The sequence below is a fragment of the Sarcophilus harrisii genome, chromosome 2 (genome assembly GCF_902635505.1).
Source record: "Sarcophilus harrisii chromosome 2, mSarHar1.11, whole genome shotgun sequence".
NCBI classification, from domain to species: domain Eukaryota; kingdom Metazoa; phylum Chordata; class Mammalia; order Dasyuromorphia; family Dasyuridae; genus Sarcophilus; species Sarcophilus harrisii.
The window spans coordinates 521,221,348-521,239,322 of NC_045427.1; the positions used below are offsets into that span (position 1 = coordinate 521,221,348).

The 17,975-nt window shown below is 39.7% G+C and overlaps 1 protein-coding gene across 2 annotated transcripts in view; it reads left to right on the forward strand.

Moving 5' to 3' along the window:
• The window catches only part of RBPMS2 (RNA binding protein, mRNA processing factor 2), a 51,866-nt gene extending 45,852 nt beyond the window's left edge, over nt 1-6,014 (forward strand). The window contains exons 7-8 of one of the 2 annotated variants that reach the window (XM_031955390.1): nt 4,052-4,121; nt 4,785-6,014. In XM_031955390.1, the coding sequence (XP_031811250.1) occupies nt 4,052-4,114 (63 nt within the window). In that variant the 3' untranslated portion in view covers nt 4,115-4,121; nt 4,785-6,014. Of the gene's footprint in view, nt 1-4,051 lie in introns of both variants that reach the window. The other variant, XM_031955389.1, reaches the window with a different exon arrangement.
• Nucleotides 6,015-17,975: the final 11,961 nt, after the last annotated feature.

Here is a 17,975-nt window from a genome sequence, read left to right on the forward strand (position 1 = left end):
CAAGTAGTCCTCAAGAAAGGTCTGTGTTCCCCATGATGAATCAGGTACTTAGAGCTACATTTGCGGCTGATAGTTCCTTGGATGGCACAGAAAAACTTCAGTGGGCAGAGGGAGAGAGGAGGGTTCAGGTAGAACTCTGAAGGACGGTTCTTTGTTTTTAGCATCTTAAAGATTCTGTACTTAACTATTACCAAATGAAATGCTCATTTTCATAAATATTTTTGAAAAGACAAAGAGGTATTTTATATATTAACTGTGAATCTGTTCTGTAGAGTTTGCTTTTTTTCCCCCAAAATACAATAAATTCATCATGTAATCATAAAAGATGCTGTGCTCACCTGTGATTCCTTCTGACCTCCCATTTTAAACTAGCATATTCTCTCTCTCTCTCTCTCTCTCTCTCTCTCTCTCTCTCTCTCTCTCTCTCTCTCTCTTCAGTGGTAGGGAGAAGAGGGGGATGGAATTCTCCTAGCTTTCCTCTTTCTTACAAATGCTTATTAAATAGAAAAATGATTCTCTTATAATGAACACACACAAATCCCCCCAAATTCCCACATTAGCCATGTCTAAAACTCTGTCTTAATTCTGCATTTTAAGTCTATCATCTCTCTTTCTGTCAGGAAGAAGATAATGTGCCCCTTCTTTGGTACTCTGAAATTACCTTTACATGAATCAGATTTCATATATATATATGCACACGCACACACAAAATACAAGTGAACAACAATAAAAAGAATGAAAATACTATGTTGTGATCCACACTCAGTTTCCACAGTCATCTGAGTGTAGATGGCTCTCTTAATCACAAAATCATTGGAACTGAAATGGCTCTTATTCTTAAATTTTTCAATCATTTCCACACATAGAATATGTGTATGTATGTTATAAATATACATACATATATAAAGAAATTAGGAGAAACGACGCAAAATTTTTTTCTTAGCTACCTGTTTCCCTCCTAGTTTTATTGCATTGGTTTTGTTTATGGGAAAGCTTTTTAATTTTTGTAATCTAAATTACTCATTTTATCTTCTCTGATCTTCTCTATCTCTTATTTGGTCACAACCTATCCCCTCATCTATAGATCTGAAAGGTAATTTCTTCCTTGCTCCTCTAATTTGTTGATGATGTCATCCTTTATGTCTCTTACATAAGTTTGGAGCTTATCTTGGTATATAGTATAAGCTATGTAAGTTGAAAGGCTAAAGCTATTATCTGTCAGACTTAAGTTTCCTCATAGGTTTTGATCAAATAGTGAGTTCTTTGCCCAGTACTTGAGATCTTTGAGCTTGTCAAACACAGTATGGGTTGTTTTTGCATATTGTGTGTCTAATCTGTAGATTAAGTCCTGTATTTGGTGTGCAAAGCCCTTTGTAAACTAGCCCTTCCCAGTGTCCTTATACCCACTCTAATACTAGTCTGCTTGCTGTTTCTTGAACAAGACATAGCCTCTCCTGATTCTGGGCATTTTTACTGGCTTTCACTGGGCATTTCTTCATGCTTGGAATCCTCTTCTTCCTCATCTCTGCCTCCTGGCTTCCCTGGCTTTCTTCAAGTCCCAGATAAAATCCTATCTTTTCTAGGAAACCTTTCCTACTCCCTCTTAATTCCAGCATGCCCCTCCTGTTTGTCCTGTGTATAACTTGTTTATTCATCATTCACCTGTCATCTCCCATGATTGACTATAAGCTCCTTGAGGACGGGGACTGTCTTTTGCCTTTGTATTCATCACTTTGTCCCATACACTTATTAATATGTTTTAAATGTTCCACAGATAGACTTTGCTATTTTTTAACCTGTACCAAAACATCTTGATTACGATTTTGTAGTTTGAGTCAATATATTACTGGATTTCTTCCTTTTCACTTTTTTAGTATTTTCTTAGAGATTGTTGACCCTTTGATGAATTTTAGATTTCTTTTTTCCAGCTCTCTAAAATAATCCTTTGGTAACCTGATAAGATACTGAATTAAGTAAATTAATTTAGGTAATGTTATTTTTATTATATTGGTTGGTCTAATGCAGTACTTTTAATTAAATGAAACCAGGGCAGTACAGTCAGGTCCCAGTATCGTTATTTCTTAGCCCCCCCCCCCTCCCCCCGTCACTATGGTTTCATCTGCCTATTCTTGTTCCACAGAGGTCTTTCCTTTGGGGCATGGAGCATTCTACCTAAAGATTCCCCCTCGCTTATGACCCCCAGTTTCTTTCTCTCTTTCTCCAGGGCAAGGCATTCTCATCCTGGGATCTGTGAACTTGTTTATTTTTAAAAGGGTTTCATAACTATTTCAATATAATTTGGTTTCCTTTGTGATACTTTATTTTATGCATTTAAAAAATATTCTGAGAAGGTTTCTGCATCACACTCCCAAAAGTAGCCATGCAACAAAGATTAAAGAACTTCTTCACTCTAAAACCAGGCCAGACTTCTCTGGGGACTGGGACAGATGTCCACCACAATATGAAGTTACCTCTTCTGTCTTTTCCTGTAGTGCTGTTTGGAAACTGGAACAGCCTGTTAAATGACTGGTTTTGGGGGTTGGGGGGAGATGTGTATGTAAAATCCAAAGCTGCTTCTACTTAAACCCTGGAAAAGGGGATTTCAGAAGCTGCCATCCTTTTGTGGGAGGCCATTAGCCTTCACAGACAAAAATCAAGACCAGGTCTTGGTTGGGGGAAGCTAAAGCAGAAATAGCTTTCTCCTCAAGTGACTCCACAGGCAAGGACCAAACCCTGGGGATTCCATCCCCCAGAATAGGAGCATAATCTGTGAGTCATGGACCCTCCCAACAACCTAAGGAAGCTTCCTTCTGCTCTGATTTGTTGACCATATTCATAATGGAAAGAAATGCTGTATTTCAGTTAATATAGTGGTTCTCTAAGCATCTTTGGTCTTAGAATCTTTTTATGCTTTTAAATTATTGAAGCCTCCCCAAAGAGCTTTGGTTTATATGGGTTTTAGCCTTCAATGTTTGTTTTAAAAATTAAAACATTTTAGTATTATGAAAATAGTTTTGACCTGAGTGACCCTCAGTGGACCTTGGATCACACCAAGAAGTTCTGAGTTAGTGAAAACACAAGAGTCATTTTCCCCCCTTCTTAAGTTGACAGACCTTGAGAGAGAAGGTTTTAAGAACTCCAGGGCTAATGGGCAAGTAGGTGTGGATAGAGCATTGAGCCTGGAATCCAGAGGGCCCGAGTTCAAATCCAGTTCGATGATTACTAGTTGTATGACCTGGGCCAATCTCCTGGGCCAGCTCTGTGCTTCTCCCTGATGTCCTGAGGATTTGTCCAGCCAGCTTGCTGAAATCGGGTATCTTTGATCATGGAATAAGACCTAAAGAAAATGAAACTGAGTGATGATTCCTTATTTTTGTATGACTACTTTAATTTTTTTCCCAAGGTGCTTTTTAACTCCTTATTTGATCTCCACACCTACCCTGTAAGGTAAATAGGACAAAAACTCTCTCCATTTTAGGGCTGAGGAAACTCAAATAGGTTAAACAAAGTTCAATAAAACTGTTTTGTATTCATTCTTTATCTTGGTATGATTCTAATCTTTAGAAGTCTGTTTTCTCTTCCATTGATGATGAGGGATTCAGAGGAACTTAAGAAGATCTGTATGAATTACAGCAGTGCATGGTAAAACATGAAGACAAAGGCAAAACACAACTACTACAATGTCGTTGAAAGATTAAGGACAAAATGAACAATGTTCTCTCTGGCAAGAGGCAGGGATCTTCAAAAATGGCAGATATGACACTGTTCTGTTTATTTTTGTTTTGTTTTTGTTTGATGATTTTCTTTTTTATAAAGAAATGGGCATAGGGTAGGATGAGAGAAGATTCATTAGAAATGACTGATGTAAGAACAAGAGAGAATAATAAAGTTTCTCTTATTTTAAGCCTACCCTTCCTAAGATAATACACAATTGGGGAAGTTTGGTTAGGAGCCCTCACAGCTTGCCTTAGCCACTTTCCACCATTCCCATTTTCTTCCCGATAAATCCTGGTCAGATGTTCTCACTCGCCGCATGTGGTTTCTCTTACAGATGCGCTGGTACCCTCCCTCTGAAGCCGCACAACAAGGATGGAAATCTCGTCAGTTCTGTTAGTCCTTCAGTAAGTGCCAGTCCTGAGGATGAATGATGCTCTTCTTGCTTCCTTCTCCCCTCCTCTTCCCCCAGTCCCAAGCCCTTGAACACCTGGTGCCCTTGATCTGTATTTATTTCATTGGATGGTTAATGAGCGGATGCTCTCCACCTCTCCTTGTGTTCAGGATCTATGGGCTGCAAATGTCCATGCCTTCTAACAAAAGAAAGGAGTCTTTGACCTTCAAACCCCAGTCGTTGGCCTAGGCTCTGAGCCTCACCATTGGAGTTGCCAGTTAATACTGGGCATTTAAGTGGCTCAGGTGGCTAGAGTGCTGGCCCTGGACTCGGAAAGACTCCCAAATTCTGCCTCAGATATTTATTAAGCTGTGTGACTCTGGGCAAGTCATTTTACTTCCATTAACCTCTGTTTTCTTATCTATAGAATGGGGATAAGTAATAATTACCTACCTCCCAAGATTGTTGAGGATAAAATGAGTTAATATTTATAAAGTTTTTTTTGCGAACCTTGATGTGTTATAGAAATACTAGCCATTATTATTGTTTTGGGGCCTCAACAGTTTCTTATCACAAAAACCGGACGTACCCTTATGTCGTGGTATGGCCCCCCCACCCTTTATTTTTTTTAAGTAACCCTAGTCTCCACTCACCACCGCCCTATTTCCCTTCTCAGGTCTTGCCACAACAGCTTGAAAGCCCCAGTCTGAGTTCCCATTGGAGCATCCAGCTGGGGAGAAAGCCATAGAGTCCATTTGCAAATTGTTTTGGTGGGCACCAGCATTGGTGCTCGGCATTTCTGTCGCCTCTGGTGGCCCTCATGGGGTGCTGCCATCTGTCCCACTCTCCAAAGACTGTGAATTATGAAACCAACTTAATGGACTCTGTCCCACTTTTTTTTCTTTATTTCTTACTTCCCATTCCCACCCTGCCCCGAGGCTCTCCCAAAGCCTGGCTAGAGGGGCACAGGGTTCTTTGGCTGAGATGAGGAGGCTCAGGGCTGTGGCCAGTGGTGGGACAGAGCTGTTTCCAGGCCTTAGCCGCCCAAATAGTTTTGTTTCTGCAGTTCTGCTTAAAGGAAACAAGACATTTAATTTTGCATGTTTTCTGGCATGAATTAAGACATTTAAACTTGTGTATGTGCGAGTGTACAGTTTGTTCTAGCATTAGTGTCACCATAGCAACAAGTTTTGGCCTACTTACTGGTCCATCATTCCACACCCCCTCTTTGCTCCCCCATTATCTGTGAAGAGAAGACTTGGCTTTTAAACTGAGAAACGCTTAGCCCTCCTAGTCTTTCACTTCCCCTGCTTGGGCAAAATTAAGGAAATACCTGTCCGGTGATGCGCTGGGTTTTCTCTTACGTTTTGCTTAAGGGTCCTCCTCTCTCTCCTCTGATGGGCTCTCCCCAGAGACCAGTTGTCAAATAAATCTGTGTCCCCTCTCCACTTCCCTATCTTGCCGGTTGCTGTCATCCTTTCTGAACTTCCAGACAACCAAAACAGTGCAAGTATTTTTGTACCATGTGTAACAAGGCTATATTTATGCATCATAAAGGATTTCGTGTGTGTTTGTGTGCAATTAATAAAGAGAAATGGTTAGCCCGGTCAGATAAGTTAATGTTTAGTTTGAAGAAAGGAGATTCTGTTCTTTGATAAGTGTTTTTTGTCAGGCATTAGTTTTAAAAAAAAAAAAAAAATGAAGGAAACAAATTGTGCAATTTCATTTTGTTTTTGTGAACATATGCCATATTACTGCTTGGTCCTGAAGTGCTTTACCTATTGCCTACAGCCGTCTTGCTTGTATTCAGACTTTGGAGAATAGGTTGCTGTTATCATTGCTGATCCTATGAGAATGTGAAACTGGATAATATATGAAATGCAAAATAAAGTATCATCCAAGGTGACTGCTCTGGCCTCTGATCTTTCTCTGCCTCCTTGAGTACAAACTATCATCCAGGATGAGACTGTCCGCTCCAGGGTGGAGGGAAGGGAAGAGGAAGTGTCATATGCACAGCATTGGGAGGAATCACACTAAAATGTAATTGGGAGATAGAACAAGAGAAATAACATAAAATAGGTCCCTATTGGCTCTATCGGGATCCTTATTTACAGTCAATAGCCCCATTTCTGTTTGAATTGGATACTACTGGCATGAAGTGTTTACTTCCCACTTCTAACTCTAAACCTTTCTTCTTACATCATATTCTGCCTTTATTGCTTCTTGAATCTCAAAGGTCTTTGTAGCATGTTTAGGCAATGAATATCACTGTTACCACCATTGAGGGCTGGATGGGAACATAGTTCATTTTTTTATTTTTCTCCACAGTGCCTGCCATGCAGTAGGAGCTTAATAAATGCTGACTGGTTGGTTGATTGAAACCACAAACCCTAATGAGGTTCTGATATGGCTTCAGATAAATCGGTGTTCTTTTTCAAACTGCATTGCTACAGGTTTAATATGTGACTCGTCAAGTAATTAATATTAAAGTGTTAGAAAACATATCGCAAAATTCATAGCACTGAATTGTTGAGAAAATGGCCTTGAATCCTAGATCTTCCCCTTACTAGCTGTGGGAAATTGGGAAAGTTCTTTACCTCTTTAGTTAGGTTTCTGTTTACTTACCTGTAAAATAACGGTTAAGGATAATATTCTGTAAGGCCCTGTAGAACTCTAAATAGGAAAAATGTTATATTTTGAACTTGTTTCAACTCGAATTAGGTGTTTTTTTTTTTTAATTTATTTTATTATAGCTTTTTATTTTACAAAATATATGCATGGATAATTTTTCAACATTGGCCCTTGCCAAACCTTCTGTTCCAAAATTTCCCCTTTCCCCCACCCCTAGATGGCAGATAGTCCAATACATGTTAAATATATATATAAATATATTGTATTAATAATTATTTTATTTTATTTAATTAATATTAATATATTAATATAATGTTAATATATTTAAATCCAATATATGTGTACATATTTATACAGATATCTTGCTGCACAAGAAAAATCGGATCTAGAAAGAAAAAAAAACACCTGAGAAGGAAAACAAAAATGCAAGCAAATAGAGTGTGAGAATGCTATGTTTTATTCCACACTCAGTTCCCACAGGCCTCTCTCTGGGTATAGATGGCTCTCTTCATCACTGAACAATTGGAACTGGTTTGGATCATCTCATTGTTGGAGAGAGCCACGTCCATTGGAATTGATCGTTGTTTAGTCTTCTTGTTGCCGTGTATAATGACCTCCTGGTTCTGTTCATTTCACTTAGTATCAGTTAATGTCGGTCTCTCCAGGCCTTTCTGAAATCATCCTGCTGGTTGTTTCAGAGTAGTTTAAAAAAAAAAAAGGGTGGGGGGGGAAGGTTTCTTCTTTGGAGACTTATGGGGATTATCAGTTTTTTGTCTCAGTGATCTATTCTGTCATTTCCTCAGTTTATAGATTCCATTTAGGATCATCTCATCGATTTGGAGCTAAAAGAAATAATAAATCCACCCCTTGGTTTTATAGCTTAAGAAACTGAGGTCTGAAGAAAGTAAGTGATTTGCTCCTGTTAAAGGCCAGGAGTTGAACCTGTGGCTCCAAATTTAAGCTTTCCATTACCCTTTAAAAGCAGGACTAATTTGATCTCACTTGCTGCTGGCCACTTTGTAAGATAGGAGCCCTGCGTGTGTGTGTGTGTGTGTGTGTATGTATATATATATTATAATTTTTTATTATACTTTTTTTATTTACAAGATATATGCATTGGTAATTTTTCAGCATTGACCCTTGCAAAACCTTCTGTTCCAACTTTTCCTCTTCTTCCCCCCACCCTCTCCCCTAGATGGCAGGTAGACCAATACATGTTAAATATGTTAAAGTGTAAGTTAACTGTATGGACATGTATACATATATTGTATTTATTTTGCTGCACAAGAAAAATCAAACTTAGACATAAAGTAAAATTAACCTGAGAAAGAAATAAAAATGCAACCGGACAAAAACAGAGGGAGTGGAAATGCTATGTTGTGGTTCACACTCATTTCTCTGGGTATATTCTTTTTCTTTTTTGTACTTCTTCCTTTTATCATGTCAGTAGCTTCTCCCTATACATCTTCTAGCAGGGCCCTGATTTCTCTTTCTCTATCCAGCTCTTGCCAAAGTTATGGCCAGATTGGTTGACTCATTTCTGGGAGATTGGGAGAAAGGACTCTTTCCAGAGACTTCTGAAAGAGAAAAAGGCGGCAAACTCTCCGGCTCCCTCCTTCCACCTACCTTTCCTGAGGTTTAGCTCACAAGTGACAGGGAAGGATGTTTTGATCTACAGGTGACGTTAAATTGTGAAAGGTAAGAGTGCTGTTGGGACATTGAATCTCCCCGGAACTACCTACACTGTGACAGTTTATAGTTCCTTTACCAGGGAAGAGCAATTTGACTCTGAGAAAACTGAAAATGCAAATAGCCATGGAAGAATTACCAGGAACTTAGTGCCTTCTTGTTTATCATCCTTATACTCTCCCCCACAGGGATTTCACATAGACATATCCCTCCCTACATAACATAGGGAAGGTTTTTTCAGTTACTTAACTTACTTGCAAGTTTTGACTAGGAAGAAGGCTTTCCTAAAACTGAGGAGAGGGAAGAACACTTTGACATACATACGGAAAAGTTACAGGAGCCTGAAAGCACTTTCTTTCTCAATAATTTTGACTAAGCTGGACCACTTAAATCCTACTGCCTTTGAAGCTACCTGAACCACCTGGCCAGTTATACCTTCATGGAGGTCCCAGGGGTTGGACAGTGTGGACATCATTGGTTCATTGACTCACTCACACACAATATTTTTCTTTGTTTTTCCCACAGAATATTACTCTCCCTAAAGGGACCATTCTTTGCAGTCTGAATCTCTCAGCTGAGAATCCCACTTCCCTAAGACCCAAAAGGGAACAAACTATCCAAAGTTTTAGTTTTCTCTTTTCTCTCACAATTTCCTATGAATACCTTAGCTGTCAATGAAGATGATGGCTATTAATACCATCTTAACTCTGGGGGGAAAAATTCCAAAGAATAACAGTGGAGTCATGGTTCACAGTCTGAGGGAGATAATTTTAAGCAAGGGACTTCAGATGACACCATCCATCAAGATGTCCTGGTTCCCCAAAACTTGGGGATTGAACTGGATTGTGAGATGCTTTCTATAAGCTTAGGAGAAAGGCTGGTAGTAGTGGTACTACTGAATATCTAGAATGAGAGGAAGTTAGAACCACAGTGCCCCAGTGATCTGGAAAATCCACACAATTTTTTGGCTTTCCAGAGAACTCTGAATTATTGTGGTATTAAAAGATAAAATGTGGATATACAATACTGTGCATTTATGCATTTGAGTTTATAAACTTTGTGTTATCTGCAGCTTCCACAGAACTCGCCAAAATTCCCATTTAATTTCTATGCCAATTTATGATATATTGAAACCACAATGGGGCAAGCCGAGGGAAGGGATGACTATTTATAATCCTCAGCAGATGAACTAGGGGACATCTCATCTAGGAGATCCTCCCTTCAGTGGTTGGAGGAGGATGAACTAACAGCTCTCGCCCTGTTCCATCAGGAAGGAGGAGGAGGAGGAAGAGAATTCTTGACCTACTTTAACTATGTTCACTACCACAGATAGGCCTGGTTTAGGGTGTGAATTATTTATTGAGGCCCCTGGAGGTGCCCAGAGCTGGGGTGGGGGCTACAGAGAGCTTCTCCATAATTTAAAACTGCACATTTTTGCAGCAGCATCCCCTACTTTCCCTTGGGGAGGTTTGCCTTCATGCTCTGTTAAGCAGAGCATAGCTATGCTTCAGGAAAAGGGAAGAAAAGAGGCTTAGCTTGGTCTGCAAAGGAGCCTTGGGGGCCACAGAGCTGAGTAGTGACCTGAGGCCTGAGTAGGATGCAGGTGGATGATGAAGTGGAAAGGGCTAGGTTATACATAAGGAAGGGCTTCTCAAAAGGAAAGTCATGGCAAGACCAAAGCAGGGAATTAATCTTGGCAGGAATCATGACGGAACTATGGTAAGGACTCTTTGATGAACTGAATCGATGAAAAAGGTTTTATTTTATTTACATAGGTTTGGGAGTTGACATGTTTTTTCACATGTTATTGGCATTTGATCCTCCAAATGGGAGGAGGCACAGACATTTTTATTTCACATCGAAGAAAATTGAGGTTCATAGTTATGATTTGGCACAGGTTCAAATAAGTATCTGAACTGAAAACTGAGGTCAATGTACTCTTTCAATTAATTTTACCACAACTGAAGTCATCAGGTCCTGACTCCTGGGAATCCTACTGGGCTCCACCTTCACTTAGAATCTTAGAAATACAATGTTCTTAGAAATACAATGCCCTCCTACTGTGACCTTTTACTTGGACAGTCTTAGCTCCCTGAAGCAGGAAGAAATTTGTGACCAAAGAAGAACTAGAGATCATTATTGATCATAAAATAGCTAATTTTGATTATATTAAGTTAAAAGGGTTTTTGTACAAACAAAACTAATGCAGACAAGATTAGATGGAAGAAATAAACTGGGAAAACATTTTTACATCCAAAGGATCTGATAAAGGCCTCATTTCTAAAATATAGAGAGAATTGACTCAAATTTATAATAGTTATAAGCCATTCTCTAATTGATAAATGGTCAAAGGTTTTAAGACCTTTTTTAAGACAGTTATAAGAGGAAGAAATTGAAACTATTTGTAGCCACATGAAAAGGTGCACCAAATCACTATTGATAAGGGAAATGCTAATTAAGACAACTCTGAGATATGACTACACACCTGTCAGATTGACTAAAATGACAGGAAAAGGTAATGATGAATGTTGGTAATGTGGGAAAACTGGGACACTGATGCATTGTTGATGGAGTTGTGAACAGATCCAGCCATTCTGGAGAACAATTTGGAACTATGCTCAAAATGTTATCAAACTGCAAACCTAGCAGTGTTACTACTGGGCTTATATCCCAAAGAGATCATAAAGAAGGGAAAGGGACCTGTATGTGCACGAATGTTTGTGGCAGCCCTCTTTGTAGTGGCCAGAAACTGGAAATTGAGTGGATGCCCATCAGTTGGAGAATGGTTGAATAAATTGTGGTATATGAATGTTATGGAATATTGTTGTTCTGTAAGAAATGACCAACAGGATGATTTCAGAAAGGTCTGGAGAGACTTACACGAACTGATGCTGAGTGAAATGAGCAGGACCAGGAGATCATTATACACAGCAACAACAAGATTATACAATGATCAATTCCAATGGATGTGGCTCTCTCTAACAATGAGATAATTCAAACCAGTTCCACTTATTCAGTGTTAAAGAGAGCCATCTGTACTCAGAGAGAGGCCTGTGGGAACTGAGTGTGGATCACAATGTAGAATTCTCTCTGTTATTTGCTTGCATTTTGTTTTCTTAGTTTTTCTTTTTATTCCTTCTTGATCTAATTTTTTTGTGTGTGCAACAAGAAATATATATATACATTTATTGGATCTAACATGTATTTCAACATATTTAACATCTATTGGACTACCTGCCAGCTAGGGGAGGTGGTGGGGGGAAGGAGGGGAAAATGTGAAACAAAAGATTTTGCAAAGGTCAATATTGGAAAAAATTATCCATGCATATGCTTTAAATAAATAAAAAGAATTTAGCTCCCTGAGAACAGGGATTGGTTTTTTTTTTTTTTTTTTCCCTGCTAGCATTTAACACAATCTCTGGCATACAGCAGGTGCTATACTAATGCTTGCCAACAAATTTTCCTTTGTAGAGAATGTCCCCTGGCTGGGTAAATGCCAGTCACTGAAATGTGCCCTTTGGGCCAGATCCTGTAGGAGACCACAGTGAGAGAAGTCTCGGGTACTGGAGACAAGCCGAGGTGGAAGAGGGATTTGGACGATCTGAGTAGGCTTTCCCAGGAAGTCCTAGGTCATGCCAGTAGACTGCTGCCTATATGGTCTATGGATAAGGCTGTTGCTAGGGAGGCTGGTGGAACAAAAAAATCAACTTTCTTTCCCAGGGGAGGAAATAGCAGGGTCCACTGACTGGACTCTAACTAGGAACTTGGCACAGAGGCAGGAGGGACCCTAGTTCCTTAGCCAGCTAGTCCAAGGCTTCTTAATAGACTATTGGTCCTGGCAATTCAGATGGACTGGCTTTGTTGAATTTGGGATTTTCATCATAAGAAACTAATAAAATAGAAACCACTCATTGGGGCTGCCAGGAATCTTCACTAATCTCATCATTTTCTTAGGACTGATTCTACTACCCTTCCAGTTCAGTCCTACTAGCTGCTGCTGGTGACTGGATCTGATGTGCAAAAAGGACAAGCACATTAGTCCCCCCACACCCCCTACCCCCTAAGGCCAAATAAGAGTTTATTACGATCTGAGAGATCCCTCCAGTGGACAGAACCCTGCAGTGTGGGCCAAGGCCATTGCCATTGCAGTCACCAGAGTGGATCCTGTCAGGAGGTGACCACTGGTTTGCCGCACAAGGAGAGAGGGAACCGAAGTGATGGACAGCTGTGCTGGGAGTTGCTGCCAGGTTCTGAGAGAATGAAGCCTGGTCCCCTCAGCCTGCCTGCCATTCACTTCCTGGGTCCCCTCCATTACCGTGCTCTGTTTGCTCCTCAAGTCTCACAACATTTTAGACATTTCAGGAATCTGCTCAGGTCGGCCCCCTCATGCTCTCCTCTCCCAGCTCCCAGGAGGGGCTCACCTAGCACCATGCAAGGCACCACAGCCAGGATGGCAACTTTGGCCTCCTGGCTCCCACCCCTCTTCTGATTCATTAAGTCAGATTGCCTGATCTCCTGTTAGGAAATTCTGCTTAGAAATGGTGGCCTCCATGACCCCAGGCTAAAGAGAAACCTTCTCGAATAACAATAACCCTATCATACTGTTCTCTCTGGCAGTAAATTGGTGTCGCATATAAAGTGCAGGGCCCAGAGTCAAGACTACCCGAGTTCCAGGCCAGTTTCGGACACTGAGCTTAGGTGTGTGACCCTGGCAAATCACTTAACCCTGGGTGCTCAGTTTCCCCATTCACAAAATGAGTCGCTGTGCCAAGAAAACCTCAAATGGGATCACAAAGAATCAGACATGACTGAAAACAACTGAACAATAGCAAAAGTGTTACCTCTGTGTGTGTGTGTGTGTGTTGGAGGCTGAAAGGAGCAGAAGCCCAGATCCAGCCCCCCCATTTAATTTCATATAATTTAAGGGAAACTGAGACCTCTCATAACTATGGCTACTAAAATACAACTTCAGTGGCAACTTCTCCGTTGCTTTTCTCTTCACATCTTTGTCTCAGTTCTCTGTCTCATTTCTTATGTGCTTTTGTCTGTTTTACACATTGTTCTATATACTCTGTTGTCTTTGTGTCCTTCTCTGCCTGAAACACAATTGGGGTGGGGGAAATTGCCAGCAGACATGAGACTCTTTGTTCCTGCTGTCCTGTAGTTCCCAGGACAACACCAGGAACTCTACCTGGCTCACTGTCCCTCCTCCCATGCCAAGTCAGAGGTTGGTAACCCAAGGGTGGCCAATGAAGTGCCAGGGTGACTGAGTCACACAGACACTAGAAATACCTTTTATAAGCTGCCTGGTGTAACCCTCCCAGATGTGATCTACTGACCCCTGAGCTTTGTTTATCTAATAATAGAAGATAGACCTACTGTCCCTACTGGGGAATTTAGCAGTTTTTCTCAGTCAATATTATCTGGAAAATATCATTTAAAAACCAATCTCAGCAACTTTAGGACCCTAGAGTCCCAGGGGAGCTAAGCTTAGAGACTTCCCATACTAGCTGAAATAAAATTATAGGTCTTTTATATAGTCACTCATGCCTCCAACTCTGTATGTTCACACATGCTAAGCAGTTGTGATTTATAGGATACAATAACCTTGTAAGAATTACAATTGTTGGGGGCAGCTAGGTAGCTCAGTGGATAGAGCACCGGCCCTGAAGTCAGGAGGACCTGAATTCAAAATTGGTCTCAGACATGTAACACTTCTAGCTGTGTGACCCTGGGCAAATTACTTAATCCCATTTGCCTCAGAAAAAAAAAAAATTAAAGTTGTGAATAACCCAAAGATGCATTGTAGATATAAAGCTACAACATTTACCACTGAAAACTTGTCTGCAAGAAATTGGACAAGTAATAAATATTATTTCAGTGTACACATGATCTCCCTAGTGGTTCAGCCTGCATCCTAGCTAGGCCACCTTGCAGCTCTTGCCAAAATTGTCCCATATATCTTTCCTACCAGATTTCAAGCCCAATATTCTGTAGGCTTTATGGCATTACTAGGATATCAATGCAGCACTCCGTGATTGACTTAACTCCCTTTTCCAATCAGTTTTCCTGAATAATGTCTTTCATGCCTATAATGCTACAATTTTCATTCTTTGGAGACTGTGGTTCCATTCTTTGAAGATTTGTGGAGATTGTGGTTCATGATTGAGTCATATGGTAACACCATTGGGTTTATTTTTTCAAATAACACATTTTTATTCTGACCTTAAACACTAAATAGAATGGGTATCTACATAGTAAATAAACAGGATTGTATGTGAATGTACAGGTCTCAACAATTCACTTTTATCCCAAGATTAACTTTGAATAAACTAGTTTATTCAAAGCTTTCCTCCTTGTATTGGCATTAGCATTGTTTAAAACAAAAAAAAAAAAAAAAAAAAAAAAGGACTTTTGTTTCAGGAAGCAGCTCAGTTATCATTGAAAGGGATGTATAAATTTTTTTTATTATAGCTTTTTATTTACAAGATATATGCATTGGTAATTTTTCAGCACTGACCCTTGTAAAACCTTCTGTTTCAACTTTTCCCCTCCTTCCCCCCAATCCCTCCCCTAGGTGGCAAGTTGAGCAATACATGTTAAATATGTTAAAATATATGTTAAATACAATATATGTATACATATCCATAATTTTTTGCTGCACAAGAAAAATCGGACTTAGAAATAAGATAAAATTAACCTGAGAAGGAAATCAAAAATGCAAGCGGACAAAAACAGAGGGATTGGAAATGCTATGTTGTGGTTCATACTCATTTCCCAAAGTTCTTTTGCTGGGTGCAGTTGGTTTGTAATGTCAGAGAAACTGAGGCAAGATAAAAATTAGAGAGTATTTAATAATTTATTTAAAGGGGAAAGATTTACTGGGATCAAATGGATCCACGGTTTGGTCCCAGGGCTGAATGAGACTCTCATCTCCAAGAATCCAACCAACAATGACCTATATACACGTGGCTCAGACTCAGAGGGTACATCGAGACAGGGGCTGAGTCAGGGTACTGAGAGCAGGAACAGGACTCTAACGATCAGGTTCTGACAGGGTGAGGGAAGGTATGGGGGATATCTGATCATTGTGATTACAGAGGGGGGAGAGGCACCCAACATTTTGATGATGCCTAAGATAAAAGGTCTTTCTCCTTATCTGGATCATCATGATTAGGAGTGGGGTGTTTGAGAAGAACAATTAGAGAAAGCAAGGCAGGATTGGGTCAGGATAATTAGGGAAACTGAGTCAGGACAATAAAAGAGAACTGTGGCATAACAGATTCTTTTCATTATTGAACAAATGGAACTGATTTGTTCATCTCATTGTTAAAGAGAGCCACATGCATCAGAATTGATCATCATACAGTATTGGTGAAGTATATAATAATCTCCTGGTCCTGCTCATTTCACTCAGCATCAGTTCCTGTAAGCCTCTCCAGGCCTCTCTGAAATCATCCTGCTGGTCATTTCTTACAAAACAATAATATTCCACAATATTCATATACCACAATTTATTCAGCCATTCTCCAATTGATGGGCATCCACTCAGTTTCCAGTTTCTGGCCACTACAAAGAGGGCTACCACAAACATTTTGGCACATACAGGTCCCTTTCTCTTTAGGATCTCTTTGAGATACAAGCCCAGTAATATCACTGCTGGATCAAAGGGTATGCTCAGTCTGATAACTTTTTGAGCATGATTCCAAATCACTCTCCAGAATGGTTAGATCTGTTCACAATTCCACCAACAATACATCAGTGAGGGATGTATAATTTGACACTTACAATTCAGTTCACTGTCTTTTTCTTATTCAATTTTGGGTCCAGCTCACTATTTACCTGCAGTGCTTTTCTGAGACAAGTACTGATTGACCAAAGCAACAGATGTTCACCTAGATATTATAGATTGGCCTGACAATAGTCATTCTTTAGGAGGCAGATTAATGCAGAAGAAAAGGATGTCAGAGGGCTTGGGCTTAAATCCTAGCTCTGCCACTTACTATCTGTGCTGTGTGACTTTGGCCAAGTCAGATAATCTTTCTGGACCTCAGTTTCCTTATTTGTAGAAAGTGGGATTTAAACTAGGTGGTCTCTAAGATCCCTTTCAGCTTTAAATCTATGATCCAAAGATTTATCTACTTAGTTTTTTTTTTTTTTTACAATGGATTGCTAGGCCAATCAAACCCTTCAGAATTAAGTCAAGAAGCATTTATTATGCACTAATTACCATTCACAGTTCCAGGCTTTGTGCTTGTGTCCCAGGCCAAAAGCAAAGCTATCTCTGCCCAAAGTTTATATTCTAATGGGAAGACAATATGTAAATAGGAGCTGAAAAGTGGGAATAAGGGCTTAACAAATACTAGATGAGGGTAATGATCCAGAGTGATAGAAGAAGTGTAAATAGAGAAAAGAAAGTTTCTAGAGTGAGAAGATGGCAGCCAGGATGAAGAGCCCACAGGTTCTGAATGAATTTCCAGGGGATAAGGAAGCTAAGGAATTGTCATGAAGTTCAGAGTCCATAGAGCCAAGAGAGGAAAGTAAGTAATAATGAATCTCATTTAGGAAGTACTGCCATATTCCAGGGCTTGATGCAATCAGCACAATGTCAACCATAAACAGGAATACCTAAAGGCCGTTCAAGGAAAGGTAGTCCTTCCATTTGGATTGGAACTATGGAACACTGGAACCATGTACTGGACATCTAGAATGACAGTGGTCATTGCCTCCAATGTTCTATACTTTATTTGATAATCAGAAGATCAAATAAAGTTATCTTCATTGTTGGATCCATCAAGGAATCTTTAATGATCTAAACATTATGAGAGCCACCTTGTTGGAAGACAAACCTTTAAGCCTAATTCTTGCTTTTTCAAAAATCAGAATCTTGTATTCTCTGCTCCACTTAAACATGTGATTGTGAAAACGTACTTCCTATTCCTTTTTCACATGTTTATTGTATATCTCCTCAATACATGTATAATTTGTTTTCATAAAATGTTGTAAAAACAAAAGTCAGTAGTTTATTTCATTTGAAACACTTTAAAAAATAATACTATCTGTGATATTTACCCCTATTGTTTGGTATATTCTCTTTCATCTGTATCAGAATCAATCTCTAGGGCAGCTAGGTGGTACAGTGGATAGAGCACCAGCCCTGAATTCAGGAGGACCTGAATTCAAATCTGGCCTCAGACCCTTAACACCTCCTAGCTGTGTGACCCTGGGCAAGTCACTTAACCTCAATTGCCTCAGCAAAAAAAAAAAAAAAGAAAAAAGAATCAATCTCTTGATGCCCTCAAAATTAAGATATCTTTAACATAGATTTCCTGTATGTGTATCTGGTCTGATCCACTGGTTCTTCTCAGCTTTATCTTCTGTGCAATATTTCATTTCTTCTTTTAGTATATACTTGTTGGTTTCACTATCTAGTACTAAAATAGTTTGTTATGAAAGCCTTGATGGAATTTTTTTTTTATCCCTCCATTATATATCCATTTTCATCTTCAGTGCTTTCAGGATGATCTAGTTTAATTGGGTCTCACAG